Below are 15064 nucleotides of genomic sequence, written 5' to 3' on the forward strand. Positions count from 1 at the left end.
GTAGAGCTGGCCCTGGTAGTGAGCGTTGCTGGTGAGCCAGCCCTGGAGAGCATAAGAGCAGGAACACTGGCGGGCTGACCAGGTCAGATATCTTTCTGGCCCAGACCTGGGGCTTTGAATTGGCCCACCTCAACATCTATTTCATTGATAAACTGCTGGAATATATGAGGGCTGGTCTTACAGATCCAAAATTACAGGGTCCCCTTGACAAGGGGCAACAACAGGATATCCAAGAGGAGTCTCCGTGAGATTCCAGTATTAAACAATTGCATAAGCCAGAGGCCTCATACCAAAACCAAGCAAACAAGTGTGGACAAAAGGGCACACTGTGAAACACTCTGATACACTACAGCTTCTGCACTGAAATTATGGTTTTTTCCTCTGTTGTGGGGAGGGAGTTACAAGGATGGAGGGTGAGTATGAGGGGAGGGAGAGATGAGTGGGATTGGGGTGCATGATGTGAAATTCACAAAGAATCAATAAAAAGTTAAAAAAAAAAAAAAAGATGATCCTGCTAGCAGGCTATATAGAAGGAATGGAAATCCAGGTCTTCTGGAAGCAAAGCCCACAAAAGTATGAGGCTGCTGGCTTGGTGTACTTTCCAGCCTCTTCTGAGGGTGAGCAGGTTGGTCCTGTGGTGTCCTACAGTTAAATCCTAAGGCCATGCTAATTAGCACTAGGTTTCTCTCTCATGTCTTTCTCTCAGACTCTTCTCCACCCTGGCTTTTGCTCAGCTTCCACTCTGCAGGCTAGCTTTGTTCTGCTTGGCTGGAGCCTGTCCCCACAGAATGGGCAAACAACTCACCCCAGCACCCCACATACACCAGGTGCTTTAATATACTTCTTTTGGTGGCTGTACCAGAGTCAGTCATATATGTTAACAACACGTGAGGTCACAACATGGCCTCTTCCCACCAGGTTCTTGCTAGCTCTGCTCCTTAGTCTGCTCAGTGGGGGCACACTGCCTGCTATCCAGTATTTGTCGCAAACCACAGACACCTTATGTAAAAGGGATGGGAAGAAAAATCTCACAAGACAACACAGTGGCTTTTGGAACAGGTATGTAGGCTCTCATTTAATAGCAGTTAAAAGAGGAAGGTATATAGGGGAATGGGGTACTCATGCTCTTTCCACAAAGGAGCCCCCCTTATGCAGCAGCCTGCAGCAGAACTGCTTTCCAAGTGAGAATGAGAGGAAAAGGTTCCTTTTGGAGGTACAGATGGATCTCGCTGCATTTCCACAAACGTGGAACTGTGCACAACGAAAGGCTATTCCAACATATCAGGGAGGAGTGACTCAAATGCAGATGAATAAAAGACAAGGAACAGAGTGGCGGAGGGAGGGGCACAGCAAAAGCAGTCTGAAGAAGGCTTGGTGAAGCCACCCCAAGCCTGAACTCAGAGGTCTAAGAAGAAAACTGGCCACTGCCACCCTTGGGCTTGGGACCTGCTGAGCTAGGTGCTATGGAGCTAGATGGCCTGTCAGGCCTGATGCATGATAGAGTCACTGGGAGATACAGCTTTGCTCATCAGGACTCTGGGTTCCAGTATGCAGGTCGTTTTCCACTCACACCAGTGTTACCTGGTACTGAGAGTTTGGTTGTTTTCTTTTTCCATCATGAATGACAAAAAATAAGTGAGCCACTGCCTAACCAAGGCTTGAAAACCAGACTGTCTACAGGGATACAGATCTGGTTGGAAGGCAGCAGACTTCAGGCAGCAGTGTCTCACCCCAACTGAAACTCTTCAGGACATGTGGTCTGCAGGCATCTGAGGTAAGGTCACACAGTCTGAGACTAGATGACACTCCCCTTCAGCAGGACTCTGGTGAGGAAGTAGAGAGTCCCTGATCCTACACATGGTTTTCATTTCATCTGTGACAGTTCCTTTGGGACAGAGGTGGCAACTAGACAAGCAGCAAGATGGAGTGATTAAAAGTGTCCCCAAAAGACAAATGCTGTACAGCCCACTGTAGATCTCTACACTGAAGGCTAACTAGCCCTGGTGAAGGGCCTTTCCTTTCTCGGGCAGCAGGACTTCAAGTCTGTGGAATCACTTCTCACCCTTTTCAATAAACAGAGGGCTTCAAGACATCACCTTGTCTTCTTTCCCACAGGCCTGTGCCCTACGTTGGCAAGTAGGTTTTGCATATTCTTCTGTGACTCCTGAACCTTATTGCCATCGTGTAGCCTGATGATGAGACCTGGGTGGCTTGTTTGCTCCAGTTCTAGAAAGCTGTACCTCTGTGTGGTGTTCTCTTCTTGTTGTGTTTAAGATTGCTACGGCAAGGGTGAGGCATGTTCAAGATGGGGTAGGCTGTGGTGGGCTAAGAGATATGGAAGTACGGCTGTCCCAGAATTACACACCAGCTGTCAAAGGTAATAAGAGATTATTTGACCAGTTTCTCCACTCCTCACTGGAGCTGGAAACACTTTTGTGGCCTCTTGGTCAAGTGTTCCACGATGCAATTATACTCTCAACAGCAGTCTGGCTAACAACTTCCAGAAGTGTCTGAGAGCAAAGATCTCTCTGGCCAACTTCACAGGATCTCAGGAGTCTATTTGGCTAGCCCAGACTCCAGAGATCAGAGATGTGACTCCAGGAAAGCACTCTTAGGTGAGGCTAAGGGACAGCTCAGAAGATGGGAGCCTTGGGCTTGGACAAGACAAGCCTTGTTTCTGTGATGTGATTTAGTTGATGACAGCTGGGCCAGAGGCAACAAGCCGTTAGCTACAAGCTGCTCCTGTCTATCTCATGGTGACAGATTCATTCTCAGAAACATTCAGTACTATGGTAGCTGTGCCCAGGGTGTAGAGCTTGGGACATTTTCTTTAAAGATGGTAGCTGTAAGACTGTCATTAAAACATGAGTATGCAATCTCAAACATCATGAAGCTATACCCATGGTGAAGGCACCCTGGCTATGTTTAGACTTCAGGGAATCTGGGCATTCAGAGGTGCTGCTGATGGAGAGGACTGTAAGACTCTCACTCAGGGACCTTCCGAAGCCATTGCTGATTTATGTTCTGAACCAAGTGTTATGCTCATAAAAGAAGGGACAGATGAATGGCATGGGGACTGGAGTCCTGACAGAACTTGGCTTTTAAAATTCAGAAAAACAACTCACCTAGTGGGGCAACTTCCTTTTCAGCTAACTATCCTTCTCCCGCCACAAGGCTCAGTTAGACCTGCACTAATGAAACTGCTGTCTTGCCACATGCACATTCTCATGAGCCAATAATTCAACCGGCAAGGCAGACAGACATCCTAAACTGAGGCAGCTGGCTTTGGCATTCTACATAGGCTTGTCTGCCGGGCTCTACTATATACTTAAGTGAATACTTGAGAGCAAACAGGATACATATTATCCTTTTACTTTCTCATCTCAACTCCCAGTGCCAGGCACCCACTAAATTTGTGGAGCACTGGATAAGAGGTGGTTCACCATGTTGGCACTGACAGTGAAGCTTTCCCAGGAAAGTGTGGTAGTAACTTCCCCTAAGCCCTTCTTCTTGCTTATTCTTGTGCCTCTCTTACTATAGGGAAAGGTTATGTGAATACTGTACAGGGGTTAATAAAAAAATACATATGCTCTCTTTGAGGAAGAATGCACAAATGCAGGGCCAGCCCAGAGAAGATCCTGGACCACTGGCTACGGCACGTGGCCTCTGTGGGCCCAAGGCCAGCACTCAGGAGTGGTGGCTGCTGATGAGTCCGCGGAGCTGCTTGGCCACAGTGTCGATCAATTTCTGCTTATCTCGCTCATTTTTCCGGAACTGTGCAAACATGTTATTCTTGCGGCTAGTATCTTTCATCCTAAATAGAGAAGGAGAGAAAGAGGGCAAGGTATTTGAGATAGTCCCAGACAAAGAACAAGCAGGAAGTAGGAAGATGGCAAGATGGATCTTAACTCTTAACCATACCCAGAGTCGAGAATATTTCCACTGTGCAGCTACCTACTCATTATGGACCTGTCGTCCTTCAGGCACCCATCAGCTTCCTGACAACAGTTACCTCTGGTCAAGAGCTAGTTTTGGAGGGGTCAGGTCTTTATCCTCACACCTCCCTCACCTGACCCATCTTATGTCTTCAGATGAGCACCTTTATAAATGTCTGAGACATGGCACAACTCTGCTGGCCAGCAGATACCTAAAAATGTCTGGGGTATACTTACTTCATAATCCTGCTGGGACCTAAGACATAGAATTTGGAAGGTGAGACAGAACAATATTGTCTTGAAATTAACTGTAAGAGATTGTGAGAGCCACTGTGTATCTTTGAGCCCCCACTCTACCTGGTCACTCTTTCTTGCCCCTGAAAAAAATGTAGTGTTGGTCTCTTGATTAGTTTCAGGATTATGGATGAAAAGTAGTACAATGGCCAGGTGGGCATAGTGCTGAGGGAAGCAGGTTCTCAAGGGATTGCCAAAACTCTCAGTTAACAAAGCCAGCTTTGTGTGAGAGAGTTCTCAGTGGTCTTATACAATCTCAGATCTTTGTTTTGGTCCTGCTAAAGCTCTTCAGGTGACATTCATGGAGCAGAAATACTGGTGATGGCTCTGTCAGGTGGATGGCCCTATTGGGAAGGCAGAGTTAAAGAAAGTAAGACCAGACTGACACTACTGCAGTCTCTAGGTTCATCCAAGGCACCATGACAGAGCCTAGAACTATGCTGTTCTCTGTAGAGGGCCTGTAACCCATGGCATCCATGGCATCCATTGCTGATGACTTACTCTGGCCTAGCCTCTGCACCCTGATTCACATGAGTGAGGTGAGTTGTCTGGCACCTTTGTTCTTAGAACTGAACTGGCTCCCTGACTTCCCTGTTCTTAGGGCTACATGGAGAAAGGCCAGAAGGTCTAGATTACTCCCAGGCATACTTTCCAAAAGTCTTTAGTTAATCCTGGGCTATTTTTCCTCCTCCGTGGGCACTTTTTTGAAGAGGGGTATAGTTGGAGGCCATGAATCAAAAGACAGGGATCCCACAAATGCAATTTACATCTTATATAGATGCTACACACCAGGCCTAGTGTGTGTTCATCTATGTTTATATATCCAGTGGAATGCATATAGTCCATAAGGGCATTGTGAGTGGCAAGGAAACACAGCTGTCTCATTCTCTGACAGTGACAGCCAAAGCCAACTGTGACTTTTCTCCCTAGTCTAAGCTCAGAATAATTCTTTCAGGCTGGAGTTTTCTGTCCAGCACTGAATTCCTGCCCATACTTGGAAGCCTGTGCTAGGCTAGGAAGGAGGGCAGATGACCTGACTGGGTTAGAAAGAGAGCATAATGGTCCTTAAGGCCCTGGTGAGCACTGTCTGCTATTTTAAACACTAGTTGCACAATTACGTTTGTGAAACTGGCAGGGTTTTAGATTATTCTGAAGGACTCCTCTTCCTTTTGCTGGATAAACTATAAATCCAAACAACATAAAACCAACGGGAAAGAGGAAACAGAGAAGCCCTTTCTACATTTGCAGGACATTTAGCTTGACTGTTATAATTTCCAGCAGCAGTACAGAAATGTGTGTCCAGAGATGGCCTGTAGCTCCAGGGGAGGATCCTGGACTCTACAGGAAAAAGAGAAAAGCCAAGAGGCAAAAAACTCTTGGTCACTGAAGCCTTTGGTTGGAACCATACTCTCAAGTGCTCTGAAAGCTGACAGTGGCATGATGGCTTGTAGCCAGGAACGTGCAAAACTTAAAGTGACTCCTCTCCTTTCCTATCTCCTGAAAGTCTAGCATTCTCTCCTCCAGGCAGTCCACCTTTCAGTAACATGGGAACTTTGCCTTTTCCTAGATACTACTGGCCGTGATATGGGTTCTTCTGTCTTGCTTCACTAGGAAGAGCAAGATTTAGAAAGAGAAACTAGCAGGCATGGGGAGCAGCTGGCCCTGGGGAAAAAGGACCAGGTCAGAGGAGAGAAGGAACCCTTCTGAGGCTGGAAGATGTAGATTTCTGTGATCTGGAGAGCCTTTACCTCCCAATTTTGGAGATAAAGATTTCAAGTTCACTGATGGCTAGGGCTTAGCACACAGCTTTGTTGTATGCTAGGTGAGAATGCCATACCTAAGGAAGAGTACGGGATCCTAAGAGAAGCAACAAAGTATCAGCTCAAACATTGGCCTATCTGAATAATGAGAACTCTGGACATGGTTTGCCTCTGATGAAGATTCCTCATGGGATATGTGGGTTCTAGACCCTGAAGTCATAAGCCTTGTCCCCAGGAGCTGGGAGTTACTTAGGAGCTCTTCTGTCAGGGCTAAACTGTAGACTTTGAGCCAATAAGAGTATCAAGAATGCCAGGAAGCTGAATGGAAGTGATCCTTCCCCCAGTGCTGAAAAGTCTCTGCCATTACTCCCACCCCAAAATGAATTGGTAAACCAAATGTCTGTAAGGAACAAAGAAAGGAGAAGTCCTACTGGGTGGTACCAGGCTAGTTTAGAAGATTAGTTTGTCAGGGTGGAGATCACTCACAGGATCAGGATTTTAGTTTAGTTATCAGCATCACTGATGGGAAATGGGAAGGACTTGCCTGAAACTGATGGAAAATTCCTAAGTGAACAATATACTTACTCTCTAGATATCCTAGAGAAGAAAATCATTGGGAGAAAAAACCATAGGAGAAGGTTAACATGAGAACATCAATTCTCAGCATAGCACTTGGCTTCAAACACAGAGCCCAACATCTTATTCTTGACTACTTTTTGCTTTCTCTTATATCTGGTGCACTTTCCAATCCCCCACCCCTAGTAAGAAAGATATTACATCTTGATTCCCGTGTGTGTGTGTGTGTGTGTGTGTGTGTGTGTGTGTCTATTTTGACCTTCTGGACTCTAGCCCTTGTCTTTCTAGGATTGGAGCATGCTTGGCTGCCCATACATGTGGACTTTCTTCACTGCCTTCATCTTGTGACTAGTCAGTCTAATTTGCTTTAAAAAGCTCTTTGGAATGGGTCTTGGTTTCTGACCTGGCAGTTCTCAACCAGAGGCAGATTGCACTATGTACTGATACCTGGATGGTATGTTGGCTAGCTTTAAGATGTCTGGTGCTGCATAAGCTAGTTCAGTGAAACCACATTTCTGAGGCACTCTGTTCGACATATCATTAAACCCCAAGGGCCAGGGCATGGTCCTCTGCTTACATATTGGCCTGAGTCCAAACCAAGTCATCTTACTATCTTGTCTTCCTTAAGTAAAGACACTTTGTCTAACTAGGCTACAAGGCAATACAGAATTCCATTCTGATTTGTACTTACAGCTTGGTAGAGCTAAGAATTATGACTGACTGCCAAGTACAATGGTCAAGGTGGATGACAGCACTGGAAACAGGAAAATGGTCTTGTATATCACCCCTGACTCCCCTTCCCACCTCCCACACAGAGCACAGGACTGGGTACTCACTTTTCAAGCAGGGTCAGAGCTGTCACAGGATTCACCCGGAGGTACTTGCAGTTGGGCTGTCCATAGTCGGCAAGGTATGTAGACCAATCCCATTGAATAAAGAGGTCCAATAGCTGAAAAATACCCCAATCCCCATACCAAGGGTTAAACAAACAGACAAGGGAAATCAGGACCTCAGAAACCTCATTATTCTTTACTCCCAGTGAACTGCTGAAATACACAAATGGACATGTAATAAAGGCAAGAATAGCTGCAGGCTACACTACAACTGTGTCAATGTCAGATGATAGAGTCATTTCCACCATACGCACAAGTCCACTGCCGAGCCTCCATACTTCTCAAAGGCTAGCCTGTGGAGAAACTACTCTGGACTGATCTCAAATGAAGGACCCATAGTACTCACCCACTTACTAATTTGAAAAATGCTTATCATGGTCTTCTGAGCACCAAGCCCTACTTATTAAAGACCTCAGAATCCAACAATAAATAAATGTGGGGGTGCAGCCCAGGGCCACAATGCAATTTTAACCACAGTCAGTCAGCACTGGTGTTCCCCATATTCTCATTTTGTAGACTTGCCAATGTCCTCGACAGCCTTACTGCTGTTAACCCACTGTTCTTGACAGTTTGAGACCAGGCAATACATTTATCTAAGATCTCTTCAGTTGACTTTCATCTGGACTTTTCCCACAGCCTTTTTCTTACATGATATTGACAGTTTTGAAGACTGTAGTCTCTATTCTCCACTGTTCCTTCATCTTTGTTTTGTCTGATGCCTTCTCAGATCTATAATATATATTTCCAACTAGAATTGCACACAAGTGACACCATGTCTTCCTCTGGGGGCCATATCCTGGATTGACTGTAAGTTTTCCTTTTGCAAGACTACCACAGAGATTTTATTGTGTTAGTTTTAAAAGTTTACATTTGTTTGTTTTGTGTTTTGACATGCCAAGCACTGTGTAAAGTCAGAAGACAAACTTGATAAGACGTGGCTTTCTTCTTCCACCATTCAGGTTCTGTAGATTCAACTCAGTTTACCAGGCTAGTCGTACCTTTCCCTACTGAGCCATCTAGCCAACCCCTATTCCACTGTTTTTAATGCACCAAATTGATCTGATTCTCATGTCCCTCCTACCAGTGGATGTTAATATTAACCTTGACATGCTTGGCTCAGGTCATACAAAGGTGAAAGGTATCTCAATGGTAGTATTATTATTTCTCCTCTATAATTAACAGATTTCTTGAGGGAGATATTGTTTCAAATAAGTAAACCTTCAGGTTCTACACAGGCTTTGGCCTGTCATTGTCGAACAGATTTTGTTCTGTGACCATATTTATTGTGGGTGTCTCTGCCCATAGACTTTCGACTTACTCCACTCTCTTTCAAGCTATTAATTCCAAATCTTCTGTGAGAAAAAGTATTGTTTCTTCCTACTGTTTATCTCATCACACATATCAGTGTGACCTTCTGGATACTTACTATGGCAGGATATAATCTATTACAGTCATTATTTTGTTGTCTGTTGTTCCAGCTTTAGCTACTCAGGATTCTTTGGCATTGGTCTCTATATTTTTGACTCTATATTTTTTATTTTGAATGCTTCTTTTCAGGTTCTCCAAGATGTTCCAAGCTCACCTTCTCTTTCATTGCCTCAGACCTTAAATCAATCTCTTATCTGAGGTGCTTTGATATTTTCTTGAGAAGAATGGTATTTAGAAACCAAGATCTGCACAGGGTACACTTGTTTCTGCTGGGGAACGCTTTACTAGAGCCTCTTTACTAGAGCCTCTTCAGTAGACAGAGCTAAAGAAAACATGTGTGTACCTGTATTTCTTTACCCATGGGTACATATGTAGCAAGGCCAAAAGTCCACATTGAGGCCTCCAAGTCCAAATATCACTCAGACTCATACATAGTCTTGTCCCGTTTCTGATGATTACTTTATTTTAAAAGGAGAAGAGCCTGGTGCTCAATTATAGTATTCCTCCAATTCTGGCAAAAGTGTTTACAGAGTTGCTAGCATAAACCCCTGTCAGGACACCTCATTTACAAACTAGATCTCAGAGCTTGGACTTGAGCCTTGCTTTAGCCCTTGGTGGTTTTCAGTCACTGAGATAAGCTTTTCCTTTCAGCATTTGCTGTGATGATTTTTATCTGTGTCATTCTTCTCCCTGCTACTTCTGCACTCACTTACATTCTGCTTAACTTTAGTTGTTCACTTTGTGGTATATGAAATAAAGCTGTAGCTCTAAAAGCGAAAGCCACATAGGAAGCACAGGAGTGAGGCATCTCTGCTCACACAATCCACAGCAGTCATTATTCTGTAGCTATTAGTGTAGGCTTTCCCATCCTCCATTCTCTCTGCTCCTTTCCCATCTACCTCTGCAGGTAGCCCAGCTAGTTTTATTGTGCTTCTGTTTCTTTTGGACAAACAAGTAGATGTATTTTTTTTCCTTTCTCTAATATGAAGGGCACACCTTCATAGGTATCCTCCTGTACTTTTCCTCCTATATTTACAACTCAACATCTAAAGCTTTTTCTGAATCAATGATTTAACAGACGAACACTGTGAGTTTTTTTTTTTTTTTTTTTTTTTTTTTTTTTTAAGAGTTGACTGATGGGGAGCATCTCACTGCCAAGCTGGGTGATTAAGTACCAATATTTCTGGAGTAGGACACAGTGATAAGTTAGAGCTAATTTGATCAAAGGAGAACTCAACCACTCATTAATGGTACTTTGATCTCAAACAGAGATAATTTGTTTATGATATTCATTCAGAACAGAATTAAACTAGAGTAGCAGTTTGTGGTATTTCATAAGCTATATATACAAATTAACACAATAAATCATAATAACGACTATTTACTATACAAAACTATGTACATATGTGGGACAGCACATGAGAAGAGACCGGCATTGAATGGCTACACTAAATGGAGAACTTGCTTTGGTGAATGCTGCATTTCTTCATTACTTTGAGCCTCCCTCTTGTTTAATATCAAGTTGTCATTCTGATTTCAAGATGGTAGGGAGAAAGAGAGAGGCAGAAGACAAGCAATATTTAACAATCATAAGGTAGAAGAGGTGGAGATGGGTTCCTGGCTTGCATTCTCAATGAGGCTGTAGCTGTTTGTTTGTTTTTAAATCTTCACTGATTCTATTTCAGAGTTAGAAGCTCCTTTGAAGCTAGGCCAAACTTAAAGACTTTCTTTTTTTGCATTTATAGCCGAGAGAGACTAGAAAAATCCAAAAGCATAAAGCAAAGTCTTTTTACAGGTGTAGCTACCTAGACAGAGAAAAACCAAGTTCTAACAGCAAGACAAATGCAAAGTTCCAGGAAAGACCTTGGGTGAGGCAGTGTGAAGATAATGCAGGATCTGTTGACCATTGTAGTGTGACTAGTGCATACACATCTCCAGCACAAAAGATACAAATAATTTTGGTAGATGACTTGTTGTGGCTAAAGATGGCAATCCCAAGGAAGCTTTACAATCGAGTGTTGACTCAAGTTCTCTGGGTACCTGTCTACCTTTTGGGCAGAAAGAATTCTATAGAAAGCCTGGTAGAGGATACAGCCTGTGATCACCTCTAGACTCAAGCTACATTCACAGATTGCCAATTCATAGGGAAAGAGGATTATTGGATGCTTTCTGCCTTCCTTGCTAATTCTTCAGCTATGAACTTCCTCTTCCAGGATGTGACGTTAAGAATCTTCACTGTCAGTTTGACTGGATTTAGAATCACCTCACTGTGTTTGTAAGTGTATTTTCAGAGTGGTTTAACTCGGCATAGAAGATCTGGCATATGTGTAGTTGGAGACCCACAGGACCCTAAGGTGAAGACGGGGAAGGAAAGCATGATGAGCATTTCCATCTCTGCTTCCTGACTGGGTTAGTGTAATGCGCTGCCTCACAAGCCAGTTACCATATCACAGCCATTCTTATCACACCTTCCCTGCCATGATGGACTGTTCTCTCAAACCATGAGCCAAGAATAGGCAGAGGTATTTTCTCATCCTTGACTTTTTCTAATATGAAGAGCACACATAGCTATTCTTCTGTGCTTTTCCTCCTATGGAACTATATTTGAAGTTAACATCTAGAAGCTTTTCCCTAATCAATGATTTAGCATACAAACACTGTGTTTAAATAAACTAGAAGTCATTTTTAAGAGATGATAAGCCAAAAAAGAAAACAGAATGCACCTGCATCTTCCTTAGGTTATTTTTGTGAGATCTTTTGTCACAGGTGGAGTAGCAGCTCCCCAAGGGTGAAAATGACAAATATCTTGTGACTTCTCCCCAGCACTGAACAATATACTTCTAGACTCCCAGCCAGGTTCCCAGTAAACATATATTAAAAGGTATTCCAATAGGTGAGCCAACATTTTGTAGCAGCCATATTGGGCAGATGATGGGCCACACTTAAAATTCATGTCTTCCCAAACCAATCTGACAAGTGGACCAAGCTAGGGGAAGACTGCCCAAGGACAAAGGAAGCATCAAACCAAAGGGATGCATCCATACTGGGAAGGAGCCCAGCCTCGGCTATCTGACTTCAGGGTTCCAAGGGAAGGTACCCATAAGCATCGCATAAGAGGATGCTGGTCATGGCTCCACAGGCTCCACTAGATAAGCACTGGCCCAACCTCAAGTTGCTAAAATCTCCTCCTTCTAGCATGCTGTAAAGATGTCACAGAGAACAAAGAATGGTAAAGGCAATGGACAGCAATGGACACCCTGACAGGAGCCGACACTCTGCTCCCTATAAGCTTGATTTGTTGACAAGTTTTCTCTTGAACAGGCCCACTGATTTCTGCAAAAACTGTGATCAAAAAACAGGAATGTCCTTGAGTAAAAGGAAAACTTGAGTGTGTACCTTATAAACATCCAAAAGAATTCTTCATGCTAAACAGGATAGAGTACAAGAATATAATGATAGCATGTCTTTCCAAGATACACAATCCTACAAAATTCTAAATGTGCTGCATCTTCTGTAAGTACAGTTTCCTTACAGAAATGAGCAGGACCATTACAGTACTAGGCAGAAAACCCTTGCTCACTGACAGCCAGACAGGATGAACTCATCACATCATCATAAGACAGTTTCCATAATCTATGATCTACGGGCACTTTTTAGGAGGAAGCAGGGCATAGTAAGAACAAATACGTGCTTAGGGTTCCCCAGCTGAGAGTTTGACCACAGATAAAGCTTCTATCAACAGCTGAGGGCAGACCAAGAGAAAGACGGCAGAGAAACTGCTGAACAGCAGACCTGACCATGACCCATCTGTGTTTATTGCCAGGATTTCCCCTGACCCCATGCCCTTAGCCATACAATTCAAAGAACAGCTTTGGCTTGCCTCCTGCGTGACCTCAGAAATGTTTCCTGATACAGACATCTGGGCAAATGTCAGAAGAGGAACATATGACTTTAACAAACATACTGCCAACAATGTAGCAGGCATTCCTGGGTACTGCACAGGGAAGATGGTGAGATGCCATGTCCAGTCTTGAACTGAGGCTGGTAAATGAGCAGATGCAGAGTGATGGACACTAAGACACTTTAAGAAGATGACACAGTTCACAAGAAGCGCTTTGAGGCCCAAGCCAGACCTGAGGGGATTGACAGGGGTTAGGGGATACCAGGCAAGGAAGCTAACAAAGCTGTCTCTTAGAATCCTTTGGAAATAACTAGGAGAAAGAAAGCAAGGGACAAATGGCCTTGATGTTAAGGGCACTGAGTTTCAGCTGGCAGCCTCTCTGTTTGTTTTTATCAAGAATGCTCCCTGCTATTTTCTAGGGCAGATGGAAAATTATAATCACTACTCACACCCCTTTTTTTAAAAATAAAGTTTTATTGGAACAGAGCTGTGTTTACTAGCTAACATCTTATCTATGGCTGTTTTTGTGTAGTAATAGCTGAGGCTAGCAGCTATGACAAACACTACCACATGCCAGGGAAGCCTAAAGCTGCACTCTTTTCAGGGAAGTCTAGCTTTAGATCCAGGTCAAGAAGGGCAGTGTGTGTGTGTGTGTGTGTGTGTGTGTTGTCTCTCAAGATGTGATATGTCTCATATCTATTAAATTAAAGAAAAGAAGGTCAGAAGACAAGGCGTTTAATCACTAGGAAGAGGTAAGAACTTCATTATTGTAACAATGGGCACCAGAATTCCTTTAGGAGAGAGAAGCACTTGCAGAGACTTTCTGTTTGGGCAAGCCCGTCAAGATACAGAAGCATCTGCAGAGAGAGGAGAAAAAATTTGGGCTGCTGGTTAAGAGGCAGGCCTGGAAGAGAGGCAATTTAATAAACAGGTATGAGAAGGGCTAAAAATCATTGTTAATGGTCATGCAGCCTGGGCATCTATGGAGATCTGAATACTGAGTAAGGGGTTTTTTCAAAGCTGTTGCTGTCTAGTTTAGACAGATTTCTGGTTCTCTCCCAACGCTCCTGCCTTTCTCTGCATGTATCAAAGCACAACTAGATAGCTGCAAGCTTACTGCAGAAACAGAAGCCCAGGAGGCACCAAGATGGACAATACACAAGGGCTCACAGCAACCCAGAGGAGGGTTCTGGATTTTCCATAGGTGACAAAACTGGGACCAGAGAACCCTCCTGGGCTCTCTGGATCTCTACTCAAACCTTGCAACAATGGCCATGCTGCAGGCTGGCTCCAGGAGCTTCTAGGAGGGTCTGCCCCGCTCCCTTTTCCCCTCAGCAGGAAAAGAGAGAAGGGAAAAAGCTAGTCATGGGTGTGTGACTGTTTTTTTACTGTTCCCATAACCCTACCACTTGGATGTAAGCATCAGGAAGCTCTGTCTCAGTGGCAACTAAGCAACAGCAGTTTCTCCTGAAAGAAAACAATAGTCCAGAAATATTTATTTACTTGAATGATAAATGTTTCTAGATTGCCTGTCTAAGCCCTTCCCCTCTAAGGCTAGCTTGTAGAGCAAGGGAAAGACAGGTAGGCTGAAAGTATCTCCACAATTGTCTCCAGCTGGGGCCTGCAGGAGCTTCTGGAGGGAACCTAGTACCAAACACTCCTAGTGATGCTGCCCAGTGGCCGTGTCTCAATAACTATAGCATTCATTTTGCGGATGGGACAAAGGCAGGGCCTTGCCAGTATACTATTGTTTGGGTTAGGGACTGCATTCCCGAGTTGTTAACACAACTATCACACATTCTCCAGACAAAACAACCAGATTTAAGAGTGTCTCTGCAAAGGGAACATACACAGAAGGTGGTTTCAAAAGTGTAAGTATAAGCAAGCATCAAAACAATAGCAGAACTTGACAGGTTTAACCACAGTATAAATTCTGTATCACCTACTTTAGAAAGCAAAATCCATTGGATGTGACAAACAGCCCTTAAAATTAAAATGGTCAGAACATATATTTAAAATATGATTTTTACCCAGAGCTATGAGTGATGAGCTTTTCTTAGCCTATATCAAAATTTATATTCCTTGAAATATTAATTAGCAAGTATACATATGCAAACAAATGTGCACACATACATACATGTGTGTACAGATGCACAGAGGTCTGTAAAGGGGATGGTAGTGCTCTGTCTCAAACTGCAGTGGGGAGTAAGATGTGGATTAGAATATCTTTTTGCACTTATTCATATCTATAGTTGATTAACAAATTGTCATAAATAT

At 43.6% G+C, this 15064-nt stretch overlaps 1 protein-coding gene across 2 annotated transcripts in view; it reads right to left on the reverse strand.

Annotated features, from left to right (window-relative positions):
• Nucleotides 1–1044: 1044 nt before the first annotated feature.
• Exoc6b (exocyst complex component 6B) overlaps nt 1045–15064 on the reverse strand; it is a 466935-nt gene continuing 452915 nt past the window's right edge. For both annotated transcript variants that reach the window (XM_076940004.1, XM_034511676.2), the window contains exons 21-22: nt 7402–7514; nt 1045–3814 (exon numbers count right to left, since the gene is read on the reverse strand). In XM_076940004.1, the coding sequence (XP_076796119.1) occupies nt 3688–3814; nt 7402–7514 (240 nt within the window). In that variant the 3' untranslated portion in view covers nt 1045–3687. The remainder of the gene's footprint in view (nt 3815–7401; nt 7515–15064) is intronic.

The sequence above is a fragment of the Arvicanthis niloticus genome, chromosome 9 (assembly GCF_011762505.2).
Source record: "Arvicanthis niloticus isolate mArvNil1 chromosome 9, mArvNil1.pat.X, whole genome shotgun sequence".
Taxonomy (NCBI): Eukaryota; Metazoa; Chordata; class Mammalia; order Rodentia; family Muridae; genus Arvicanthis; species Arvicanthis niloticus.